The sequence below is a fragment of the Coptis chinensis genome, chromosome 7 (genome assembly GCF_015680905.1).
Source record: "Coptis chinensis isolate HL-2020 chromosome 7, ASM1568090v1, whole genome shotgun sequence".
In the NCBI taxonomy this organism is placed as follows: Eukaryota; Viridiplantae; Streptophyta; class Magnoliopsida; order Ranunculales; family Ranunculaceae; genus Coptis; species Coptis chinensis.
This window is the reverse complement of record NC_141462.1, coordinates 25,252,517-25,278,039: the sequence shown is the minus strand read 5'-3', so window position 1 is coordinate 25,278,039 and position 25,523 is coordinate 25,252,517. Positions and strand designations below refer to the sequence as shown.

General features: G+C 37.0%; 4 protein-coding genes and 1 pseudogene across 4 annotated transcripts; 3 read left to right on the top strand and 2 right to left on the bottom strand.

Annotated features, from left to right (window-relative positions):
* The first annotated feature begins 3,730 nt into the window (after positions 1–3,730).
* NDP1 (Tetratricopeptide repeat (TPR)-like superfamily protein) lies at positions 3,731–7,656 on the top strand. The gene is made up of 11 exons (XM_086570730.1): positions 3,731–4,297; positions 4,375–4,448; positions 4,517–4,563; positions 4,653–4,809; positions 4,914–4,958; positions 5,137–5,341; positions 5,447–5,508; positions 5,627–5,727; positions 5,929–5,983; positions 6,070–6,117; positions 7,254–7,656. The coding sequence occupies exons 1-11, from the start codon at positions 3,915–3,917 to the stop codon at positions 7,427–7,429; spliced, it is 1,353 nt and encodes a 450-aa protein (XP_086426856.1). The 5' UTR covers positions 3,731–3,914; the 3' UTR covers positions 7,430–7,656.
* A 211-nt stretch (positions 7,657–7,867) lies between these two features.
* LOC147486786 (pentatricopeptide repeat-containing protein At2g03880, mitochondrial-like) lies at positions 7,868–9,078 on the top strand (annotated as a pseudogene).
* Positions 9,079–9,121: 43 nt separating this feature from the next.
* OHP (one helix protein) lies at positions 9,122–9,996 on the bottom strand. Its single transcript, XM_086570731.1, has 3 exons — positions 9,676–9,996; positions 9,466–9,588; positions 9,122–9,356 (listed from the first exon to the last, which is right to left on the bottom strand). The coding sequence occupies exons 1-3, from the start codon at positions 9,829–9,831 to the stop codon at positions 9,288–9,290; spliced, it is 348 nt and encodes a 115-aa protein (XP_086426857.1). The 5' UTR covers positions 9,832–9,996; the 3' UTR covers positions 9,122–9,287.
* A 184-nt stretch (positions 9,997–10,180) lies between these two features.
* On the top strand, positions 10,181–12,797 carry LOC147486784 (low-temperature-induced protein). The gene is made up of 4 exons (XM_086571758.1): positions 10,181–10,348; positions 10,483–10,746; positions 11,204–11,923; positions 12,499–12,797. Exons 1-4 carry the CDS (start codon positions 10,264–10,266, stop codon positions 12,540–12,542), a joined length of 1,113 nt encoding a protein of 370 aa, XP_086427884.1. The 5' UTR covers positions 10,181–10,263; the 3' UTR covers positions 12,543–12,797.
* Positions 12,680–14,769, bottom strand: CYCD7;1 (CYCLIN D7;1). Its single transcript, XM_086571759.1, has 5 exons — positions 14,352–14,769; positions 14,066–14,251; positions 13,782–13,989; positions 13,317–13,450; positions 12,680–13,175 (listed from the first exon to the last, which is right to left on the bottom strand). The coding sequence occupies exons 1-5, from the start codon at positions 14,589–14,591 to the stop codon at positions 12,915–12,917; spliced, it is 1,029 nt and encodes a 342-aa protein (XP_086427885.1). The 5' UTR covers positions 14,592–14,769; the 3' UTR covers positions 12,680–12,914.
* Between the last annotated feature and the right edge of the window lie 10,754 nt (positions 14,770–25,523).

The following is a 25,523-nucleotide window of genomic DNA, read 5'->3' as shown; positions in this document are numbered from 1 at the left end:
CTCTTGTCTCCCTACCTTTTCAATATGACTTCTGAAGCTTTGTCGAGGATGTTAAATCATGCAGAATCTTTGAGTACTATTCATGGTATAAAGATTAGAAGAAATGCTCCCCCCATTGCACACCTCCTATATGCAGATGACTTGCTTTTATTCACTAGCATCTATGAATGAGGCTGACACTCTTAAATTTAACTTTCATAACTATTGTGAAGCTTCTGGACAAAAGATTAATTTCAACAAATCCATTATTTACTTTAGTAAAAATGTACATTGTAGACATAAGAAAATCCTTAAAAAGTTCTGGAAAATGAGAATTTTTTACAACAAGGATAAATATTTAGGGGTGTCTTATCTGATAGTAAGAGTGAGGATTTTAACTATTTGGTGGACTCTATACATGCAAAAATAAAGGGATGGAGGGCAAGACTCCTATCTCAAGCTGGGAGAACTGTGCTTATTAAGGCAGTTGTCCAAGCATCTCCCCTCTATGCCATGTCTGCCTATTCTCTCCCCATGTCTATCTGTGACAAAATGGACAAGGTGTGCAGAGAGTTTTGGTGGCATGGAAATGAGGACTCTAAGAGTATCCACACTATTGAGTGGGATAAACTCTGCAAGCCTAAAGCCCTAGGGGTCTTGGTTTTAGGAAGTTTGCTGACATGAAAGCATTACTGGCTAAACATAGTTGGAGGGCCTTAAAAGATGGTGATTCACTGTGGGTTAAAACCTTCAGAGTAGCATATGGAAACATATGGCTTGGGCATCCTGAAGGGACACCTTCCAATGCCTCTTACTTTTGGAAAGGAGTTCATAACAACCATGTCTTGGTGGAGAAAGGGTCTGTGTGGAGAATTGGAGATGGGTCTAAAACCTTAGTCTTTCATGATCCTTGGCTTATGATGCAAGGGAAACCTATCCTTTTAAAGGATATATGGCCACCCATAGGCATCCAAAATTTTGGAGAGTTAACCGCCTTATGTTGGCTGATGGTTTTGGCTTGAACCAGCAGCTCATAAGGGGGGTTTTCAATTCTATGATTGTATCTATTATCAATGAGGTACACATCAGGCCTCAGGCTGGGGCTGATAAACTCATTTGGTGGTCAGATAAGAAAGGTTGTTTCAATGTCAAGTCAGCTTTCAACCTGATTAACCAAGATTAGTGGAAAGAACATGACTCAAGTTTCCACACTAAGTCCATTAAAAGGAGTTGGAAGACTAACTTGGTAGCAAGAGAACAAATGCTTTTGTGGAAAATATATCTTAATATCTTCCCACTGGGGACAGGATAAATAATAGAATAAAGAATGATGATATCTTATGTCCTTTCTGTTCTAAGGAATATGAAACCATGGAACACCTCTTTTTCGAATACCAATGGGCTAAGGGCATTTGGTTTGCTTCACCATTAGGTATTAGAACAGAATTACATAAAGATTGGAAAGTTAGAAGATGGGTAGATGAGATCCTGGAATGGAGCAATAGAAAGGATAAACATATTGCAAATATGGGGGGTATATGCATGTACTTTTCTGCAAACTATTTGGGATAATAGGAACCTCCAGAAGTTTGAGAAAGGAGCTATGAGGAGGGAGGAGTTGCTGACATCTGTTCATACACAATGGCAGAGAAGGCTCAAAACTTTTGAAAGGGAGGAATCTTTATCTTTATCTTTAAGAAGGAATACTAACTCCAATGATAATTCATCCTCTTCTAGCTTCAACAGCCATACATATAACTATAATATGAGTAATATTTCACATGCAAGTCTTTCTATATCTTATCCAGTTGATTTTGTGAATATTAGGTTTGATGGAGCTTTCAATAAAGAGAAGCAAATTGGGGTAGGAGCTGCTATGGCTTGGAATGAACATGGGGTACTAGTAGCTACTGCGGTCAGTCATTTCAAGCAAGGTCTGCTGAGGAGAGCGAACTTTGTGCTGCTGAAGTAGCTATCAAGTTGGCAGCAAGTTTAGGAGGAGGGCATTTTGTGATTGAAGGAGATAACACTACAGTGATCAAAAGTCTATCACGAGAAGATTATCCCCTCAACTGGTCCTTACATAACATTGTGGAAGGCATCCATAGGATACCCAGTTCTTTTAATTATGTATGCTTTGGGTGGATCAACAGAATTCGTAATGGAGAAGCTCATGAGTTAGCAAAATGGGCTAGTAACCGGTGTGGCCTTTAACCCTCTAAATATTTCAAAATGGGCTAGTAGATCCATTGACAGGGGACAAGCTACCTAGTTGCTCTTTGGACTTCAATTGTATTCCATTTACTCTTTAATTTAATATAATGTGGTTTTATCGGAAAAAAAAAAAAAAAAAAAAAAAAAAAAGCATTCCTCAATTCTAAATTGTTTCCATAAATCCATAGTTTTGGTTAGAATCTTAAATACATTTTAACCCTTAATTACAACATAGTATCCCTATCCGAGATCTTTTTACTTTAGCTTTCCCATACGAATGTTACATAAATAGACAAGATCATCTATGAAGTCGTAGAATCTATAGTATCTTTCGATTAAGTACAATCTTTTGTTATATTCTAAAGTGACGCGAGAATATCCTAACGTGTGTATAGCAAGACGCGAGAATATCCTCTACTATCTGGACTTAAGAGCAACTTACCTTTCCCTTTTACATATTTAAGATGTTAAAGCATTTGCAATGCAGGTGAATAAGGGGGGTTTGTGACTATAGTCACCAGTTTTGTTGGAAAATGGCAGTGTAATGCAGAGGTGAAAAACTGGTGACTTTAGTCCCCAGTTGATTTCAAGGTGAAACCTTTCACTGAGATAGTGGTTGACTTGTTAACTTTGGACGGGATATTGGATTCCGTCTCGTGTGTTTTTTTCGATTTTTTTTTCGGACGGAATGTTTCATTCCGTTTCGTGTGTTTTTTTCGATTTTATTTCGGTTTTTTTTTAACTTCAGACAAAATACCAGACGGGATGTTACATTCCGTCTGGATCAACATCCCGTCTGAGATATTTTATTCACTTTTTTATTCACCTTTGCATTGCCCAGTTTCACCTTGTTTTTCACCAAAACGGTGAAAAGAGGGTGAATACTTGCATTGGGAATGCTCTTATGTGAATACAAGTGTCTTCCAGTAATTAAGACTCCTAGTAGGCTCCGAATTTGATGCATTACTATCAAAGGAGACCGGGAAACCCTTTATACTGTTTCTTTCTATTATATATAGACTAGCTCGTTCCTTGAATTTAGAAATGATATGAATTTTTCTGCCTGAATTTGACAATAACTTTCATAGTGTTGAAAATACTAACGTGTCTGCCTATGTGAAGGTGGGTATGCAGAACAAAATAGAAAGGCAGAAGGAGTCAGAGCAGATGCGGAGATGGGTAGAGAACCCAAGCTGACCCTTGCCGAGGCACTGGAAGTTTCTAAAGTTGCAGTTGTAGATACTCGGATCAGCAGGGTCCTGTGAAGTCCTACTCGTTCCTATCAAGAATTCATAGGACTCGAACTTCTTCCTTGCCCGTACAGACAAGTTAGGAACTTATTAGAAATATGTAATCTTTTGTAGAAGAGTGTTTCTACAGCAACTCACACTTTTGAACCGAATTTGTGAACACACTGACATGGCAAGCAGAGAGACCTTGATTTTTAGTACTTCTTTGACCAATACACACGCACTCCCTGCCTGATGAGTGCCACGTCAATGTGTTCACAAATTCGGTTGCTATAGAATTTTGGTTTGTAGAAAGTAGCAGCCGTTGTGGCACATGAAGCATCATCATCCACTTATTGATCTCGGCGCTATATTGTTGATATGTCTACATAACCCCAACATTTCAGAAACCGATATATTACAAATGTCCACCGTCTGACCGTAGTCACTTCTTCCACCGTTCTCCATTTTGAGGTTCTTCCTCATTTCACAATGCTTCGAGCAGCACTAAAACATGCAAAATCAGCTGCTTCCCACTTTCATCAACCTTTCTTTACCACTTCTTCACTCAACTCTATAATAACAAGAACATACATAAGCACACGTGGCTGCGTGCGTTTGGGCAACGACGAATTCTGGCACCAAAGAAATACATTTCAGCAACAAAGAATGGGTTTTGTAAATGAGTTAGAAGATAAAATAGACCCGGTTGCTAAACAAATGATTGAGTATGGTATTAATCTTGCTAGAAAAGACAAAACAAGTGATTCTTATGCACAAGGCCTATTAGTATTGGAACAATGTCTTTCTTCTGCTGGTGATGAGAATACTAAAGGGGTTGTTTTACTTGCCATGTCTACTTTATTATCAGAAAGGTAAATTTTTTATTTTATATTTGGAATTATATTAGTTATTCTGTTTGATTCATTTTTTGTGTTTTTTTTTGGTGTAGAGGTGATTTGAATGATGGTATGGAGAAACTCAAGGAGATTCGGATGTTGGGCAGTTCTCATTTGGGTGTTAGAGGTGATTTTCTTTTACAAAGATTGTTTCTTTTATAGTTAAGAAATAGGCACTGAGAATTGTTGTTGCAGTTGCTGCGGTTGAAGGACTGATTGGACTTAGTCTGGAAAAGGGGCAGGTTTGGTTTCGTAACATTCTTTTCTTTGTTATTTAAAAAAAATAAAAATGGTGTGAGTTTATCTGTTGATTCTTGTACTTGATGTGTAGGATGGAGTTGCATTGTTGATTGCAGATACATGTTCAGAGTTGTTGAAACCGAACTCAGAAGATGTTCGAACTCTTAGCAATGAGTTTCAGGGTTTTCTGGTTCGAGCTAATGCTATTAGGGGTCTAGTTGAGGTTCTTCGTGGGAAAGTTGAAATAGGTCAGGAAAGTGTTTTGTGTTGCTATTGTTTCTTTAGATTGAAGTTGTAATCTGGATGTTGTGTTTGTATATGTTACTGAAGTATAATATGCATTTTTAATCAGCTCGGAAGTGCTTTGAAGAAATTCCAGATCACAAGTATTCCCTTGGTAAATATTTTTCTTAACTTCATGATACTAATTTTGAAATTCTGTGTCTTTTGATACATAAGTTTGTTCTAGCGCTTGTAAGTTTTGAACGCTGGTCAGTTCTAGCAGCACCTAGAAAATTTCATTTTCTTTTCAGAGTGTTTTGAGTAATGACATTGATTTGTGATGCATATCACAGGGAACGTTATGCTGTTGCGTGGGGAATTCTTACATGCAACGGGGAATTTTGCATTGGCAAAGGGGTATTATCAAAAGGCGATAGAAGCAAGTTCAGAGACTGATAGCTTTTCTGATCTTGATACCTTAGCCGCTTGTAATTTGGTCCCCATGGAAGTTCGTTTGGGAGTCACCTGTGCTTTAGGACAACTTGAAGCTCATTCTTGGTATGCTTTTTCATAGATATAATTCTTTTAGTGGTGAGCAGTGAGCTGAATGTCTAGTTTGTTTTCTTTGATAGGGATTCTCACTTCTCACCTGTGTTTGTTCAGGAACTTCAATGATGCGGAGGAGATATTGACAAAGGCACTGACCAAAGCTGAAGAGGATTTTGGTTTGTTCTTATAACTTGGTCTACTTTAATGGAGAATCTGATTTAGAATGTCCAGTAAATTTTATTGATTTTTGTATGCACCATAAAACATTTAAGAGAATATTGTGATTTGCTTTAGGCTCACATCATCCGAAGGTGGGGGTCGTTCTAACCTGCATTGCTCTCATGTACCGATCAAAAGCAAAACTGGAGCACTCGAGCTCTCTATTGATTCAAGAGGTTAGTTGGATCTTGTTTTTGGTTGTCTGTGACACTTTATGGCACATTTCCAAGCAAGGCATAACATTTCTACCGAACTTATTGGACCCCCTTATTTTGTAATTGATCACTGATTCCTTGCTCTTCTTTTTCCCTTCCCAAATGTGGCCTCCACAATGCATGACAGTGGTTATTAATGGTTTACCAAATTGTTATCCTCAGGGACTATATAGAAAGGCTATAGATATGCTAAAAGCTCCATCCTTGGAAACCGAAGGTGAATATCTTACTCTATTTCCTGGTTCTGTATCTTGTCGTATGTATTTCAACGATATGTTTTAAGTGTTTGGTTTGGTTTTTCAGGTGCAGAGTCAAAGGTTGAAAGAAGTGATATAGTGGCCCTTGCTAGAGGTATGCTTTCTCATATCAAGTGTGCTATACTTAACTGTACTTATTGGGCACGTCGCATAAATTTCATTGTATATTTATAGAGTTTGTCTTTTCAGAGTCACCAAACCATTACTCCCAATTGGTGGTGTCTTGGTGCTTGATAGTTATTTTACGTGTCATTGATTCTAAACATGCTTGTTTTCGTTCTACTTCTGTAACTCCCTGCACAAAGGTTAAGAGAAATATCATACTTACTGATACTGTCCAAACATGGACTGTAAGTTCTTCTCCTTATAGTACACCATAGGCTGGGGTTTCTATAAAAGCACGTTTAGCAGCTGGGCCAAATTGGAGCTTAAATGTGTTTTGATGTCTTAGGTTTTTTTCCGTTAATGTGCATGGAACTATGGAAATTAACTATGAGTATGCTGAGCAAGTAAGCAACCCACAGTCCAGTTGCACATGTACCACCTCAAAAGAAGATAGGTTTTGTCTTGGGAATGCGAACTGTGCACTTAAAGATTGGATTCCCAAGCCAAAAGTGTGTTTTGGTGAAGTGGTATTTGTGCAGCTCATTAGGGAGTTGTTCTTGGCATTTCTCAGCTCCAAATTGCTTCCCTAATTATTGTCAGAAACTTAAATGCAGTTTAATCCTGAATTACAACGTACTATCCCTAACTAAGTTCTCCCTACTTTAGCTTTCCCAAACAAATGTTAAATGAATAGACAAGATCATCCATGAAGTCATAGATGCTATGGTATCTTTTGAATTTTTGATTATATAAAATGTTTTATAACATCCTAAAGTGAATGGAGCAATCTTCCCCAAGGCCAACTTCCTCCACTCACCACTAAACAACCATGAGTCGGTATAGGAGGAAGCTAGAACATTTTATATACTCTACTGTGTACACTTGAGAGCATTTTAGCTGTTTCCCATACATTTTTAAGATGCACTGTCAACATAAATGCCTTAGAGAAGTTTAGATGAATATTAAGATGCGTAGTAAGCTCAGAATGTTGATGCATAGTACTAAGGAGTCTGGAAGTCCTTTAAACTTTTCTCTCTTTTATAGACTAGTTTATTCACTGAACTTTGAATTTGACATCAACTTTTAGTGTTACAAATACTAATACAATTGTCTGTCAATGTGAAGGTGCATATGCAGATATTCTTTCCGTTCAGCAAAACAGGAAGGCAGAAGGAGAGCGAATGCGGAATTGGGCAGAGAAAGCATGGAGAAACCGCAGGCTGACACTCACCGAGGCATTGGAAATTTCAGAACCTTCTAAATTTCCTGTTGTAGATACTCGGATTAGCAGGGTCCTGTGACATCCTAGCTCCTATGGACAAGTTGTAGGACTGGAACTTTCAGAACCTTCTTGCCTGCCTGTATAGAGAAGTTAGGAACAAGAAATATGTAAGCTTTGTCCCACTAATAAAGTGTAGGTAAGTTTTGTAAATCAGTTTATTTAATGATATGTAATGCCATGAGTACATGTATACATAACACCACAAAAAAAATTCAGTGATCTAATGTTGATGATTTTGTGTTCAAATACTGCCGTTTGGAAGTTATTGGGGGAATATGAATATTTGGAACCCTTTCTTCAAGATGATTTGAAACATATCCACAAGTCTTGTTCAATTTGCACACAATATATGCTTACTTGGCTTTAGCAAATCCTGCTTCCCAAATGCAACTTAAGTAAACGTTTCACCTCAAGAGTGGAGGCGTTTCTCATTAGTTGCGTCGAGCATGTATCTAACACAGACTCGTATGTATATAACTGAGGCCAGATGTAAAATCACTTTGATAGTTTGCTTTGCAAATGTGTCAATGTCATGTAGGATGAAAGCTAGAATGGTATTTTGCTCCTAGCCGCCTAGAGTCGAAATGCGACGTTTAGGGGTTAGGTTGAATAAGGTTACTTACAATAGTCTTTTAAGTTCGTTTTCTAGTCCAAATGAATTGGATAATGGAAAGCAAATTCATTGCTTAGTTATCCGAGAAGGTTTTGAATCGCATAATTATATTGTAGTTAGTCTTTTGACTATGTATTCAGAATGTAATTGCTTGGAGGATTTTTGTAAGATCTCTCTAACCATATTAACTAGTGATCAAGTTTCGTGGAATTCGGATAGTGCTGGTTGTACTCATTTAGGTCGTGGTGTTGAGGCTCTTAATTGTCTGAGAAGAATGAGAGAGGCAGCAATGTACGCACGATGTGGCGCAATTGATGATAGTAAGCTGGTTTTCTCTTTATTTAAAGAACCTGGTTTGGTTTCATGGAATTCATTGTTATCAGGGTGTGCGCAACATGGATATGGAGAACAGGGTTGTCGAGTTGTTTGAGAAAATGAGAAACATGGGGATTAAACAAGATCATTCCACCTTCCTTTCTGTGCTCACTGCTTGTAGCCACGTCGGGTTGCTTGATCGTGGACTTCATTACTTTGATCTGATGAGAGATGGCTCAGTGGAACCCCCTAAAATGGAGCACTACGCATGTATTGTTGATCTTCTTGGCAGAGCAGGAAACCTTGATGAAGCGGAACGTTTCATTAGCAATATGCCGATGAAGCCAGGATCGTCAGTCTACAAAGCTTTGCTTAGTTAGTGCCTGTCGGGTGCATGGTAATGTGGATATTGCAACTCGTTCTGCAAAACGGCTTCTTGAGTTGTGTCCTAATGATCCTGCTACTTTTGTATTGCTATCAAGCGTCTTTGCAGAGAGGGGTTATTGGAATGATGCGGCAGAAATGTGAGACCTTATGTATGAAAGAGGAATGAGAAAGAAGCCAGGGTGTAGTTGGATTGAGGTTGACAAGAATGATCCCGTCTCTTTTGTGATGGACAGAACTGGTAGAACATCAAGCAGTAATATTGTAGAAGTGTTGACATGAGCCGGCATACTTATACTGGTAATCAGTTCTAGCCGTCATGAATGTAAAGATGAGTTTGTCAGCTCTGATACACAATAATCATCATTACCATCGGGATTTGATTGCTAATTTAACCTATATGTGAACTGTGTGTTGCATAAACCATGGTTTTGAAGTCAGTGCTCAAGCACTGTTTGGGGATTAGTCATTAGACATACATACGGAGAAGGAATGCGAACGACATAAAAAATTCTCTTGATCGCAATACAACGCAAGGACTGAAACTGAACATTTGATTTGATAATCACAGAGGAAGATCAAGCCCTTTCCCCACATCTACTCCAATTATCTGAAGTATACCCTTGTTCAGTATCTGGAAGAAGAAGTCCAGTAAACAACATAATTATTAAAGAAAGCCAAAAGATCAAACTCAAAATCACTTTTACATACATTTGCTGCAAGAATTGGTAAGAAATGCTTACCAGCTCTACTATAAATGTCCCTATAAGACCAATCATACAAGCTCTGGAGTTCCATACTTCTGCAGTTTTTGTGAATCCAAGAAATGGGGGTGTGAATTTTGGCTCAACTTTTGGATTCTCCACCTGAAAATACAAAAAAAAAAAACATACTGAATTCTCCCAGTATACTAATCAAAATGAGGTGACTTGGACTTGGATTTCAGAACTTACTCCATCTGGAAGCTTTACAGCTTGTGCTCTCAAGGAGATGGACTTATACGCTCTGGCCTTTCTACTGGAACTACTGAAGAAGGTTTGATGATGGCTTGGATGAGATACGGTTAGAGTTTTGATAGATGGAGATGAAATGGCGGATAAGGTAGCCATTGTTCTTTCTACTTCTGATCCAGAAACCAAGAAGTGGACATAACTGGCTTTGGTCTGGCACAAATTAGTCCCACTCTGGTCAATTTTAGAAATTTACTTTTTGGCTTATTGGCTTATGCATGGTAGAGAGACAAAGTCAATTTTTACACTGAAACACTGACCATCTATTTTTTGAGCCACATTTGGTCAGAAGAGAGAGGATATTTTTCCATCAGCCACTTGGGAGAATAGATCCCTCCAATTTTCAGCTATTTGGGTTAATTACATGGCACTTGTGCATCTTAAGTTCTTAACTGCCAAACCAAAGAAGGTATTTCGCACCATACCGTTAAAGTCTTTGGCCTCCAACCACTCTTTTAACTTCTATTCTCTTTAATAACATAACATTTCTTCATCTTCTCATCAACACTCTTCTCTTAACATATTGCAGAAATGGCTCAACTCGACCCCATGAAAATATACATTAAGAGTTCCAGTGGTGGAAATAAGGAACAAACAATGGAACAACTTCTTCGTGGTAATCTCAGATGTCACTTTGGATGTAGTTTTTTTATGTTAAAGAATATGCATGCACAGTGCAAACCGTATTTTGTTATAGGTATGGTTAATTAAACTTAACATAATGTGTTATTGTGGGGATGTGAACACTAGGTGGTGATGACTCATGGACTTCACGCACATCATCGCCTACATTTGGCAGGCATTATTATGATCATGAAGAACACGACCACCATACCAAGAAATCAGTTCTTACAAAGGTGAAAGAGAAGGCGAGGAAACTAAAACATACTCTAAGTTACAAGAAGAAGCATAGCCATGATGATAATGCGACACCTGCATGGGGTGTCAGCTTGGAGGACGATTATTATGATGATGACGGCGAGGATGCAGATGCTGAATATTATGGTGCTCCAAGTAATTCAAATATCCCTCAAACTCTATTAGACTATTGTTGATTCAATTTGTTATTTCACCCCAGAGATGAGTTAAAACGAATAGAACATTATAGAACAAATATCTCTTTACAGAAATTTCTCGATATATGTATGACATTTGTTCCAACTCTAAACTGGTATTCTCTATGGAATGATTCAACTCCATAATGAAAATTTTCTTTAAAGCATTTAAGGAATGTTTCGCAAATCTTAGTGCCACCATCCATGTTGATCATGGATCAACAACTAATGAGTTCGAATTGAATAGAAAGATTCTATTATAGTTAATGGTGAAAAAAGTTTGGGGGGAAAAGAGAGTATGGCTAAATTAATTTCGGCCTTCTCTCACACTTCTTATATAGGAAAAATAGTCGGTTACATTGAACATGCATCAACTTCTAGACTATAATTTTGTTTGATATTTTCTGTAAATTCAGTGTATGAATCAGCAAAGGCACCTGAAGATGTTAAGAAGACAGCAAAGGAACACCCAAGAGAAGATTTATTGATTTCCCCTCGTAAAGAGTATGTCATACCAAGCTACATTTCCCCTCGTAAAGAGCAACTGCAACAAACTAGCAAAAAAGTTGCTAAATCTGTTAGAACAAAATCTATGCCAACAAGAAGAAAGGAGACTAGCGAGATCATTTCCGAGTCTGTCACAGAAAAGCTTGCGCCATTAAAAACAACTAGCAACACAATTTCGGAATCCGTAACGGAGAGGCTTGCACTAAAAGAAACAATGAACTATAGCAAAACAATTACTGAATCCGTAACGGAGAAGCTTGCACCTGCGTATGCCATGGCTTCGGAAGCAACTGGAATAATTACTTCAAAGATTCATGATATGGCAATTGCAACATCGGCAGCATTGTCACCAAGAGAGTCACCAAAGTGTGAAGCAGGTATGAGTGAGAAGAAATATGACAAAGGGGTATCAGTGAAGGAATATCTGAGACAGAAGCTAGAACCTGGGGAAGACGAGAAGGCACTTTCTCAGGTGATATCAGAAGCAATCAGCCCAAGAAAGAAGGAGAGTATCAAGGACGGGAAGGCCAAAGGTGCTGTTTCTCCATTTCACGTAGCGGCCAAGTCATCATTATCACTTCCAAGGAACACATCATCAAATATTCCACTGTCTACAAATGCTTATGAAGGTATACAAATTTCTGTTAATTCTTTCTCCGTTAGTACATAAATCAATACACTTGAGGGAAGAGTTCATCAGTCATAATTGATGCTCACGTAATGGCACTGCCGTAAGGTGTTCTAGTTAGAGGTATCTAGAAAATCCAAATTAAAGGGATTATGGCCTATTTAAATAGAATTAGACATATAGAGATGCGTCATAAAACGATAATATTTGTTTAGGGAGTTTGTGTATCCATATCTTATTGCGGAAAGATGTTTCAGGGAAATGACTTCTTTTAACTAAACAAACTAAGACAAACCATTGGAGAAAGGTGGTTTGTCGCCCACTTTAACCCCTTTAGGAGAAGAATGGTTCTACCGTACCCCAATAGAGGATATAGTTTTTGTGGACTCACAAAACAGGAAATGGTCCATTAGTCTCCTCATAAGGGTAAGGCCTTCGTGTGGAGTCCTCATCGTGTAACTAGACTAGATACATTTTCTAATCATCACAGATTGCACCCGCGTCCTACTCTCTAGCACTTCCATTTTACCTCATTCTCTCACCCAGCTTATCTTTTGGTTATATGTTTGTATGTAGTTGTTCAGGAAGAAAATGAAGGACGGATACTCCAAGCGAACTAGAGGCCTTTGCTGCACAAGCTAGGAGCAAAGTTTCATGTACTAATATGTATTTATATAGTAACTGGACAACTAGAGCTAGCATTTAGTTAATTCCCCTGTACTGTGTATCATCAACAATATAGGTTTTTGCAGCTAGCTTTAAGGTGCTAAAATAATTGCATTTATGCAAGTGAATGTCCTATTTGGTACATAGATATTTGATGTTCCAATAAGTGTTACATTTGACATATTTATGTCTATATTATTTCATCTTGAGTGGAAACTTTACCAGTGGTAATGTATCAACAATGATAAATAGTCTATAGGAAGAAAGGCCAATGTGGCTTTGAGCTCTCAACCGCATACTGAAACTAAGAATCATTAAATGTGATCTCAATTGCTGTCGAATAGAAGCTTTTGCTTACAGGTATCTTCTTCCCTCTTCCGCTTCTTCGGATTTAATGGGAGGTTCAAATTTGAGCCCGGCACCATAGAAAGAGAGAGATCAATGTAACAATTGAATGTATCAATCCGCTGAACCTGCATTACGGTCACAGGACTTGAAGGAAAGTAAGGGCAACAATTTGGTGATGAACAGTATAACGGGTCTGCCACTTGCTCTTCCATGATCTTATGGGACTTGTTTATATCTACCTGCATCACGGTGAACATGTGAAAATTATTTTTACTTCCTTTTTTGCTGGAAGGAAGATTTTATGTACCCATGCATAATTTTCAATTTTTTAAAATTACTAAAATACATGCCGATAAACATGCAAATATGCAATAGTGAACCTTTTGATCTTGAGGTATGAGACATAAAAGTTTGAAGAGGTAGGCATCAGATTTTGATGGCGCTAGTTCCTCTAGACTGCATCTCAGTGCTGATACTGCAATTGTACTTGGTCGGAATTGAATGAATTTGGGATCTGAATTGTCCAATTTAATAAGGTTAGTATCGAAGCTTGAAAAGGAAATTCTTATCAACTCAAGAGGAAAAATGAAAATCCTAGATGTCTCACATGGCAGCTAACGATGTCTCACACTTAAAATTCAGATTTAACTGATAAAAAAAGTTCAAAACTATATGATAGATTGATAGCAGTATTTGGATACAAATCAGTAATATGTGGTCATTATTCTGAAGAATATATCCAACGAAAAAGATCAATATATATGATAATGATTATGTTTTCCTTGAAAATAAGGATCTGCATATTTCTTTTCGGATTCTTCAGGGTTGGAAATCCTAAGAGATACCTGACAGCGCCCCGAAGAGCAATTCAGTGACACGTGAACTTAAGGTGCACCGGATTTGTGGTTGTAGATCATAATCCAAGAACTTCAACAGCAATTCCTTGTAAGAGAAGGATGTTATGCAGTTGAGACGCCATCCCAACGCCTTCAGTACCTCCAATTCCATAAGCTGTATTGTACTTGCTTGAACTGAATCGTCTTGATCATCCATCTTTAACAACAAATACGGCCATCAACATTAAACTTCGCAAGATTTATTGCTATTAAATAATAACAAGAATACTCACCTGAAATTCATGCATTTGAGGGATAGAGACTTCACCAAATTTCGCAGAAATTGATAAACAAGCAACAGACAATAACTCGACAAAACCCGCAACTTCTATGTTACATTTGTTCGTGGAAATAAATCGATCAAAGTAATTCACAGCATTGAACACCGTTTGAGAACCGAGATCCAACCGACTTGCATACTAGTACATTCCAAGAAAAACATATCAAAATCTCAGTAACAAGGATTTTTGTTTTAAAGTGATAACAATATATGTAGGGCCAATAGCTAGACCAGATCACCTTGATCAAAACATGAATGGCTTTGATCCTAGCAAGCAACAGATTATTGGACGAGTGAAGGCGGTCGACATATCCTAGTTCTGGCATGTAACTATTTTCCTTCTTCAAGTAAACCATTAGAGCATCCTTGCAATCTTCTAATGTAGTGTAGAAAGAATCCATGCAGGTATCAAACTTAGAATAGTGATGTGTGGACGGGGGACTTTTAAGCCAATCTTCATCACAAAGTAAAGAATCCATTGATTTGTTTTTTCTTACAATTAGAATGTGTAAAGAATCATTAGACAATGAAATGCTCTATAATTGGCTCTTTTTGGCATTGGAGAGGAAAGTGACATGAAATCATCTGGGGTAGTTGCAAAGTACGCTTTTACAGTTTTCTTTGATCAAAAAACGTGTTACTGCCTTCTTGAGTGAGAGTTTCACAGAAATGGAGAGAGAAGTTGGTCCGAGTAGTGGAGGTAGTTATAGATGGATATTATAGGTTGAGGGGGGAGGATGTCAGCCTCAATGCCTCATAGGTGGTGGGGTATGGTAAATATTTTACAATGGTATGGAATTTGTTCAGGAAAAAAAATATCCAAAATCAAAATGTGGTAGTTATTTATTTTGAAAAATAATGTGAAAATAAATCTTAAGATTGAAAAAAATTCTGCTTAAACGGATAGACACTAGCAAATGTGCACACACATTGCATGTATTCTTGATATAGGCATAATTTATGTATGTTTTTCTCCCTTCTTAATTTCGTTCTACTTTAGTAGCATTAAATCTCTACTTCAACCAAAATGTAATTATACGTGATAGTAAAAAATATCCAAGATATATAAGCACTAACCATAAGAATATAATTCTATTGAATTGATATAAATCTGAATATACAAAAATTATTTTACCATAAAGATGTAAATCTAATTCAAAGATTATCGCCCAAACTTCAGGCCAAAAATCTGCCTAGTTGTAATTGAGGAATTTACTAAATTAAATTTTTGGAGTGACCATTGCCTTAACAGTTAACACAAATATATTTGTCCTTAAAAGCATAATACACTTACGAGAAACATAGACCTCATGGGTCAAAATGAATGGTTTAGCCTTAATTGAAAACCTATAATATTAAACCCAAGGAAAAGAAAAACGTAATCAATCGCATAGGGTCTCAAATCTCAATGGAGCAATAAGCTCTCAATAAGCCAAAGGAACAAAGAATTTGGGCCTAATCTTTGTCCAATTTTCTTTCTTTGCCACATAAATAAGCTGTATTTTTTCTTTTCGATCAGGAAATAAGCTGTATATCTTTGCATTTCAGCATGAAACAGAAAATGAAAGTAGTGAATCTATGATATGGACTATGGAGAGCGTGGGATGTGCTTGTTTGATATAAAAGCTGGGCCACGTCCCTCATGAAAAGAGGTAAATGCTGAGGAGAGTAGTTTTGCTAGTTTCTTACTGGAGTAACCAATTGCGTGAACGCACGAGTGTGTAGGTAGTAGAATAATTTAATATTTCCACCCATTGTTTCTGACTTAGTAGGTCTCTTTATGGCCCCACTAATACAATCTACGTGTGGGTCCACTCAATTTGACCACCTTAAATGTCGTAAGCAATGCTGGGCTTTGGTTGTCAGGGAATGTTTATGTGTGCCAAAGATGCATGCACCAATTGTAGCTTGATCATACCAAAAATACGAAAAAAACTGTATAGCCATGTTTCTGTGCCACAAGTCCCACAAGTCTATAACTAAAACTTGATTGTTTTTATTTTTATTTTTATAAACGATACTTTTATTTATTTATTAATTAATAATACCTTCAGTACAAATTTCTTGAGCAGATCTCTTATAGAGCTTAATACACAAGCAGTTGGATGAGACCAAGAACTAAGTGAACTCATTTAACAAGGGTTGAATTAGTTCTGGTATATCATCTTGATGAGGAACTGGATTGGTCATCCAATCATCACTTGCAGCTTGTGCCTACCCATGTTGAGCAAATGTATAACGACACAGTTCGTTTCTCTATAGTTCCAAACAATCCTTTTATGTCTAAATTCCTTCAATAGTTGTTTGATGTTTCTATTAGAGCTATGACAGATGAAGGTGGTTCTTCTTTCTAACCAATTATTGCTTTATGAAGGAAGGATGAGTCCACTTCAATGATGATGCGATCGAGTTCTAATTTTTTTGCTGCCAACAATCCCATTCTAAATGCATAACATTCAATCAATATGACATTAGCTTGCTTGAAAAGTGCTGCAAATCTATAAATAAATCCACCATATTCATTTCGTAGTACTCCACCTGCTCTAGCTGGCCTGGACAACCCAAGGCAGACCTATCTGTATTCAGTTTCAACCGTCTGCTAGGAGGAAATTGTCAACTTATTGAAATTGCTACTCTTGATGTCTCAGCTCTCACGGCATTAGCACAATGAATTCAACATCTTCAGCGAATTTGAGCGTAGATTTAGCTTTGTACATGAAATGCATTATGTTCGTATCCTTTTCTACTTGAATCGAACTGAATTTGAAAATGTGATTGGTGGTGCTCTACATAGTACAAAATATCAGGATATGGGTATTTATCGATATTCAATTTCTGGATATGTATCGTGGATATATCCCCCTCTTTGGGGATATTTGATATTGTTTCACATACAAATATCATAGATATATCCAAAATATCGACAAATATCGTGGATATTGTAGATATTTTTTGATATATCATGATATATTATTTATATTTATTTGAAATATAATGGTAAATATTAAATAAAATTGTTATATACACAAAATATCGCAAAATATCTCCAAATATCACAAATATCGTAAATATCACCGATATTTGTAGTCGTATATATCTCTGAACATATCGTGATATTTATATATCTTTCTCTGAAATCTGGATAGATATTCCCAAATATCGCGATATATCAGGATATTTTGTACTATGGTGCTCTATATTAATAACGATAATACTAAAGTAATAACAAATATTCTTCATTGACGAAATATCTTGAATATTTAACAAAAGTCACATATGCGTTTAAACTTTTACTTGATGATATTATATCCCAGTGATTGTATCCAAATCACATCAATTACAACCATGTTGATTGTCTTTATGATAAAACTAATAAAGAAGCAACAAGATGCGTCGAGCGGAAATGAGTTTATTTATTTGCTGTGTGACATCCTCCTTCCGTGTAGCGTTATCTTCAGCACTAGTGTTGGCGGGCTTACCTCTCAACAAGGACACTGCCAGACATTAATCACACCAAATGCAAGTTGAAGCCCAATGCTACAGCATAATAAGAACAGACTTTTTCATTTTAATCTCTCGAAATTATGAAATATGACAATGACTACTGAACCGCAAGATGGAAGAACACGAACATGACAAGCTATAAATTAAATGAGAAAGAATAAAGATGATTTTAGTTAAGACAGAAAAAATATGATTTTAGTTTAGACATGCAAAAGGTGACGAGAGATAATTAGGCTAAGTAGAGAAATAAGCTACTTCTCCCTGGTGTTTATACGTTGAACCGCAGTGCACCATCTCCATACTTGATTTCAGCATGCGTAGTACAGCACAAGCGTATAACATGATTTATATACAAGTAAAGCATTGAAGCATATCTCATCCAACAAATATAGGGACTGAAACTGAAACAAGAAGTTTGAGATGAGTAATGAAGATTGTTGAATTGGTGGTAGCAGCAATAAACGAGTAGTGCTACACGGACCTACTTTTTAGATCCACTATTGCGACTCACTATTTGGATAATGTTGGTTTGCATTGTAATACACACGGACACGTATTTCTATATAAATAAATAATTATGACTTTTAACACATCAGTAGGTCTAAATAGTAGGTTTAATGTTGAATTCTGTGTTAGTGGTGATGCTAGGAGAGTTGTGATATTGATATATTAGAGACACCAACAAAAAGACCAAATAAGACTAGAGATTGATTAGGGTTAAAGAGTTCTTAGGTTGAGAGAGTCTGAGAGTGATTGTTCTCTACCCAGAGTTACATACTTATACTAACCTAAAACATGATAATAGAAACTACTAGATATGGATGTCCACACTTATAGAAACATGGGACTTTCCATATTGGACATATTATAATCTTGACATATTCTAATATCGATATATTCTAACACTCCCCTCAATTCGTAATTACGCAAACTATGCAAATTACAACTTGGATTACAAAAACAAAAGATAAGAATATCGCTCCCCTTTCGATAGAACCTGTCTTCGGTTGAAGAACTCGAACCTTGTTGAGACGCTCGAGTTGAATTTGTTTGTCGGTGTAGGCAATGACCTAACCCGAATCATGAAGGTGTATCTTAGTCACAAACCGAAATCATAACACCCGGTGTAGTGGCGTCTTTGCTTGGCTACTACTCACTTCATTCGTTGTTATGGCTGTCATAATATAAATTGAAAACAATACTTGACTTGATGACTTGCTTCTTGGTCGCTACTATCAATATCAATTGTTAATGTTAACAAAATACTATTATGAGTACTCACGAAACATACGTCTGATTGAGGCTTGATCTGCTACACGAAACATACGCTTGATTGAGGCTTGATCGCTATATCCGAAACATACGTGCAGTTGAGGCTTGACTGCTATCTGAAACATACTTGCAGTTGAGGCTTGACTGCTACCTGAAACTTGTTTGCAGTTTAGGCTTGACTGCTACCTGAATACTGAAGACTGCAGAGTGGGGATGTCATATTGAAGACTGAATAGTGGATTGCCTTATCATGAAGAGTTCGTCAAGGCTTGTTGGAATATGGAGACATGAGTACTCTTCCTCATACGTCTCCATATTCTCCTTCCCTCATATACTACTGAATGTCTTCATATCTCCCTATTCCCCCTTTCAAGTGGGAATATACAAGTTGTTGAAAAATACAAAGGCTTGTCTATTCCGACTTGAACTTGAAACCGAGAAAACTAAATACCAACTTATACAACCAACCAATGGCCACTTCAAAAACAATACTTCATACTCTAATTCACAAAAAATTCTAATAGAACATGCATCAAACAAAACTCACGATAGAGGGTGGAGGGTGGGTCGCTACTTTTATGATTTGCGAACTTCCTCGAAAAATGGAAAATGGAAAGAATAATTCCTCGTGAGATAGAGGTCATGTGCCCCTATAATACTTCAAACAAACAACTTGATCATGTTCTAGAAAACGGAGACGTAAGAGGCGGCATCAATACCAATTCTTGGAAGCTAGAAACCCAAACATCCAGAACGGCATACAAATAATACTACCCCTCCAATCCTGGATGAGAGTGCAAACTACCTTCCAAAGGCTTGATACTTCAAAAATCTCATTTTTTTTTTTTTTTTTTACAAAACGAACAATACTTAAAACAACTTTTGATGTATGGATCGGTTGTGGCGCGACTGGCCCAATACTAACTTCAAAAACTCCAGGATACAGAGAGGTTGTGCCGCTCTTATCAATACTAAGACAGAGTGATTGTGGAAGACGTAGATTGCAGAAGCGAAACAATACTAAGAAACCAATACTGAGAAACTTCGGATCTCTCTCCTAGCATTCTTCAAACAAACTTTAAACACTAGCGAAATCTCAAAAATTTACTTTAACATGACGATGAACAGTACCGTGAATAGTAACTATGAACAGCGTTGGTGAACAGTAACCATGAACAGTAAACCGTGAATAGTAACTGTGAACAGTACCGGTGAACAGTAAACTGCCAGAGAAAAAAAAATTGAAACTTGAATTGAGATATAAGAACTTCTTCTTGTGAGAAATCCTTCTTCTTCTTGAAACTTAACTTGAATACTATACTGAAAATTAAAACAAACTGATTTTGATTTTTTTTTCTTGGTGAGGGTTTCCTCTCCTAGCATACCACTGAACCTCGCTCTGATACCATGTTGAATTATGTGTTAGTGGTGATGCTAGGAGAGTTGTGATATTGATATATTAGAGACACCAAGAAAAAGACCAAATAAGACTAGAGATTGATTAGGGTTAAAGAGTTCTTAGGTTGAGAGAGTCTGAGAGTGATTGTTCTCTACCCAGAGTTACATACTTATACTAACCTAAAACATGATAATAGAAACTACTAGATATGGATGTCCACACTTATAGAAACATGGGACTTTCCATATTGGACATATTATAATACTGACATATTCTAATACTGATATATTCTAACATTTAATAAGTGGGTCGGTCTAACATTATTGGCAATAAACTCTTAAACACTATATATGCTCATCTTTCCCACTTATCTAGGTGTAGTTTATGTAGATGTGTAATTTTACACTTTCATTGGAAGTGCCCAATTTCCAGGGGGGGGGGGGGGGAAATTACATCTCCGCGTAGGTGTCATTAGGATTTTACAATTCTAATTGCATACTATTGTATAGCCTATAAATATCTACACTCTATACTTCCCAACAGAGAAGTGCAAAAAAAAAAATAGATTTTAAACTCGGACGTCATTTAAAGTGACGTCTCTCTTTAATTTAAACTGGGACGTCAGAGTTAAAAAATTTCAAAATATGACTTTCGAACTAAAAAGTGACATTACTTAAAGTGACGTTCGAAACTTTATTTGTTCGGACGTTAGTTAAAGTGTCGCTCAAGTTATTTATCAATTTATAGTGAGATGAGAAATTCCCCACTTCCTCTATCAACTAATAGTCTATTACTTACGGTATACCACTCCTATTGAAAAGAGTTTTTTGACACTCAAAGTGTAAACTTTACATTCTATATGGTTTACACTCCCCATTGGAAATGCCTTAAGTGAACTTTCTAAATAACACATAAAATTAAGAGGCAGAAGAGGAAATTACCATGGAGGTTGATAGTTTCACCTTATAGCTGTGGAAGCCATCCATATAAAGCACAGTGTTTTACCAAAAACAAAAGTACAGTGTTGGATTATTGGATTAGTCAGTTTGAGCACTAGCATTATTTTCTTGTTAAAACTTTTCCGCCAGAGCATAGCCGAAGCAAAGATAATATTTTCCAAATAAACTTATTAGGTAGCAGCTGTTGACATGTTATCCTTTTTAACGTGCACAAAAATCAATGGATGATATAACATTGATAATTAAAGCCCAAAGTACAGTTGGCGTACCTGAAACAGTAGTTGATTGAAGGTCAATGGTATCGTACTAATTAAGAATTAAAAGATTCACATGAGAACATGAGAAATGGATAAAAACACCTTGTACTGCCTGAAGCATTATGAAATTTCTTATTAGGAGAAGGGTGTACTCGCGAGAAAGAAGAGGGCAAGCTTTTATGGTAGAAAGAGTAAAGCTAGACGAAGGGTTTTTTTTGGGTAATTGTTTTGGTTAGTGGTGGTGGGGGTGGAGGTGGTGGCAGGAGTGGACGAAGAAGAAGATACACTTAATTGCAAATTAAAAAAATAAAATAGGTAAGAGCATTTTGATCAAATAAATGTCTATACAATAAATTGGGTTAGGAAGTCTGTTTTAGAAAAATTTGCATTTAAAAGCAAGAAATGAAGCTTAGCCGCTTGGTTCTAACTCGGTTGAGTATAAACGCCCACCCATTGGCTCATACCACATAACTTCCCTATTATTTAGGTCTCATTAAATAACCTCTCTCTTTTCGAAAAAAGAGATAAAATCTGGTCTGTTTTTATTTTCCATTTTATCTTATTTTATTTTTTTACTCTTTTGGGATTGAAAATTTTCCGTCACCTAATAGACTATATGTAAATGTATTTTTACATACTCATATATATGTAAAACTATATTTACATAGTCATTGGAGCTATGAAAACTTAAATTTACATAGTAACTTTTGGGATTAAAAATTTCCCGATACTTGACAGACTATATGTAAATATATATTTTTTTAATATATTTTGGGTTATGGCAGACCCCAACCTGCATTAAGATCTCATATAAATAGTACCATTTCTGTCCTCCTCAACAATGGACATAAGCGTTTCAGTTAGAGGAGGTACAAAATACTAATGATCATGATCTGATGCTAGAGAAGCCAAATGGTCTGCAACTCTACTAGCTTCACGATACACATAGATTACATTAACCCTTACAAAATATGTAATGAGATGTTCTATTGCAGCAGTAATGTTGGCACACTGCCAAGGTACTCTTTCTTTGTGGCATAGAATATTCGCAGCTCTCAAAGAATCAGTAGCCACTTCCACTTTCAGTAGTTTCAAATTTTGGCACCCCTGTAGGCCTACCAATATTGCTCTCAGCTCTTGATAAAGAACAGAACGAGGACCTCCTACACTAGTGTATGCCAACAAAGTTTTGCCATCTGAGTCTCTGATGATACCACCTATACCAATACCATGCATTTTCTGACACAGAGCCATCCAGGTTTAGTTTGGCAGTTCCAACTTTTGGCTTCCTCCATATACATTGCCCTTGCTCTTTGTTAATATACTGAACAGTTAAGCCAATTCTATCTAGTAGTACCTTCAAAGTTCCTGAATACTTAACTTCTAACAACTACCCCTGCAAGTAAACTCCCATGTCATAGATAAGCCTATTACTAACAGTTTGCCAATCTTGAGATGTAGTCATGAATCGCCTATAGTTTCTCTCTCTCCAGATATAGCTAACTGCTGCACCTATATAGACCTTGATAATCTCCACCTCCATGGTGTTCTGATGACACATTCTCATTAGCTGCAACCATTCTTGATTGGCATTGGATCCTTGGACAGTCAACCCAATGTGTTGCTTAACACACCTCCAAATAGCTTTACTAAAAGGACACTCAAAAAATAGATGATTGGAGTTCTCTCTTGCATTGTTGTAGAAGCAGCATTTTAGCATCATTTTGAAGAATGGAGAACCTTTCTTCTTATTAATCTATCCTGTGTAGGCAAATTATCCGAGAATAACTGCCATGCTGTGAAGGAATGCTTAGGCATAACTAGTCTTCCCCAAACCATGTTATACCACCTCACTGTAGGCCTAAGACTCCTTAGGGCTTGATATGTGGAACTAGAACTATATGTCCCATTAGGGTGGGGGGACCGTACAATTCTATCCTCATCTAAAAATCTATTAATCTCAACAGCTAGAATCTTATCCTTCAGCTGGCTCTGTGGCAGAGTGTGAACTATAGCATTCCAACTTCCATTTGATATCAACTCTTTGACAGTTGCATCCAGAGGGAGTTGGATAAGATCTCTGGCATTTTGATATTCAAGTAGTGGAGCCTCCTTTCACCATATATCATGCCATAGAAGAGTGTTGGCACTTGTAGATATACTATAGGTTATAAACCTCCGAGCAATAGGTCTAATTTCTAAAATACCTCGCCACACCCATGAACAATCTTTAGGAACCTTCATAGTCCAGAAGTATTTCCTTTTAATATTTTGATTCCATGTCCACTGTAACCACAGACTCTCCTCCTTACATACTACTTTGTACACTAGTCCACAATATGCAACTACGTTCCATACTCTGAGATCAAGGATTCCAAGACCTCCTTCCTTCTTAGTGAGACTAGTACAGAATCTGTTGGCATGGTGCATCTTCTTCTTCATATCAGGACCACACCAAATGAACCTAGAGCAAATTTTTGACACTTGCTCTAACACAGTCATGGGGAGAATGAAATTCTTTGCCCAATACATATGAAAGGTGGATAGCACAGAATATATCAGTTGTAACTTGCCTGCATAAGAGAGGGCTCTTGACTTCCAATTATATATTCTTCTAGTGACCTTTTCAACAAGTGGCTGACACTCATGAATCCCCAGTTGAGATGAGACTAGAGGTAAGCCAAGGTAAGTTACTGGAGGTGTAACTAACTTAACACCTATATCATTTGCCAATAATTGCCCTTCTGCATGATTCATGCCTCCCACCAGCAGAGTAGTCTTCTGAGTGTTTATTCTGAGCCCAGTAACTTGAGCAAACACTTCTAGTGTATCATGAACTACTACAATAGTCTCATTATCTCCCTTAAAAAACAAAAGCAAGTCATCTGCAAAACATAAGTTGACCACTTGTGTCTTCTTGCATTTGGAGTGGGCCTTGATCCTATTAGATTCAAACTCACTTTTGAGTAAAGAGCTCAACACTTCCATAATCATAACAAAGAGATAAGGTGAGATGGGATCTTCCTGCCTTAATCCTCTTAACCTATAACACCCTGTGTTTTATTTCTTTTATTTTCCTAATAATAATAATAATAAAGATAATAATGAAAATAGATAATAGATAAAACAGATATAGGATATCTAGCAGTTACGGACGGATAAAAGCCCGTAGATAAATGGATAAGTGTTGTCCTTGTTTTTCGGGGAGTTTTCTCACGTAGAGTTTTTGGGAAAAAAACACAGCAAGGGTTTTAGAAAAAAAATGGGAGTTTTACTGAAAGAAGAAAAGGAAAGGTTTTTCCGGTAGTCGGTCGATAATCGGAGAGCTTCACAGTGAGTAGAGTTAACTCTCACCACTACTAGAACTATGATTTTTAGATGCATTTTAGAATTTTTGAATTTTTGTCCATATAAACCTGTTATTGTGAGTAGTTTAGTTTAGTTTCATTTTTAGTCGATGCAGGAATAACTTTAACCCATCAGTATCAAAGTGTTGCCGTCCATTTTCTACGCTCATTCCACCGTGGTTATTTGCGTGTTATTGTGCATGGGTATGGTAAAGAAAACTTGGAGTATTGTTAAAACCGGTCGGTTATAGGGTGTTTGTTCATAATTACTAAAATCTATTGAACTGTTGGAGCTCTAAAGAAACTGTTAATGGCGGCCCAAATAAAATCGCCAGTCTACATTTTTAGAATTTGTATTAGTTGGATTTTGATGTTGTATTATTGTTGTTTGATTGAGGTTGGGATATCGATTTGGGCTGTTGGTTTACTGGGCTGATAAAAGCTTGGAATAACTGTGTTAATGGCGTTACTGTGATACTGGGATTGGTTTTTATGCATTTTTAAAATAGTTTAAACTGTTTTTGTTTGATTTGGTGGGTTGTTGATGTATGTTTAAATGTTGGAATGTGGATGGGGGCTGTTGAAAGCTTGTAGCAGCCATTAATGGCGGTCCGAAATTGTAGATCTAGTTTTGAGGATGGGTTATCGAGTAGGTGGATGGAGTTTTTGCCTT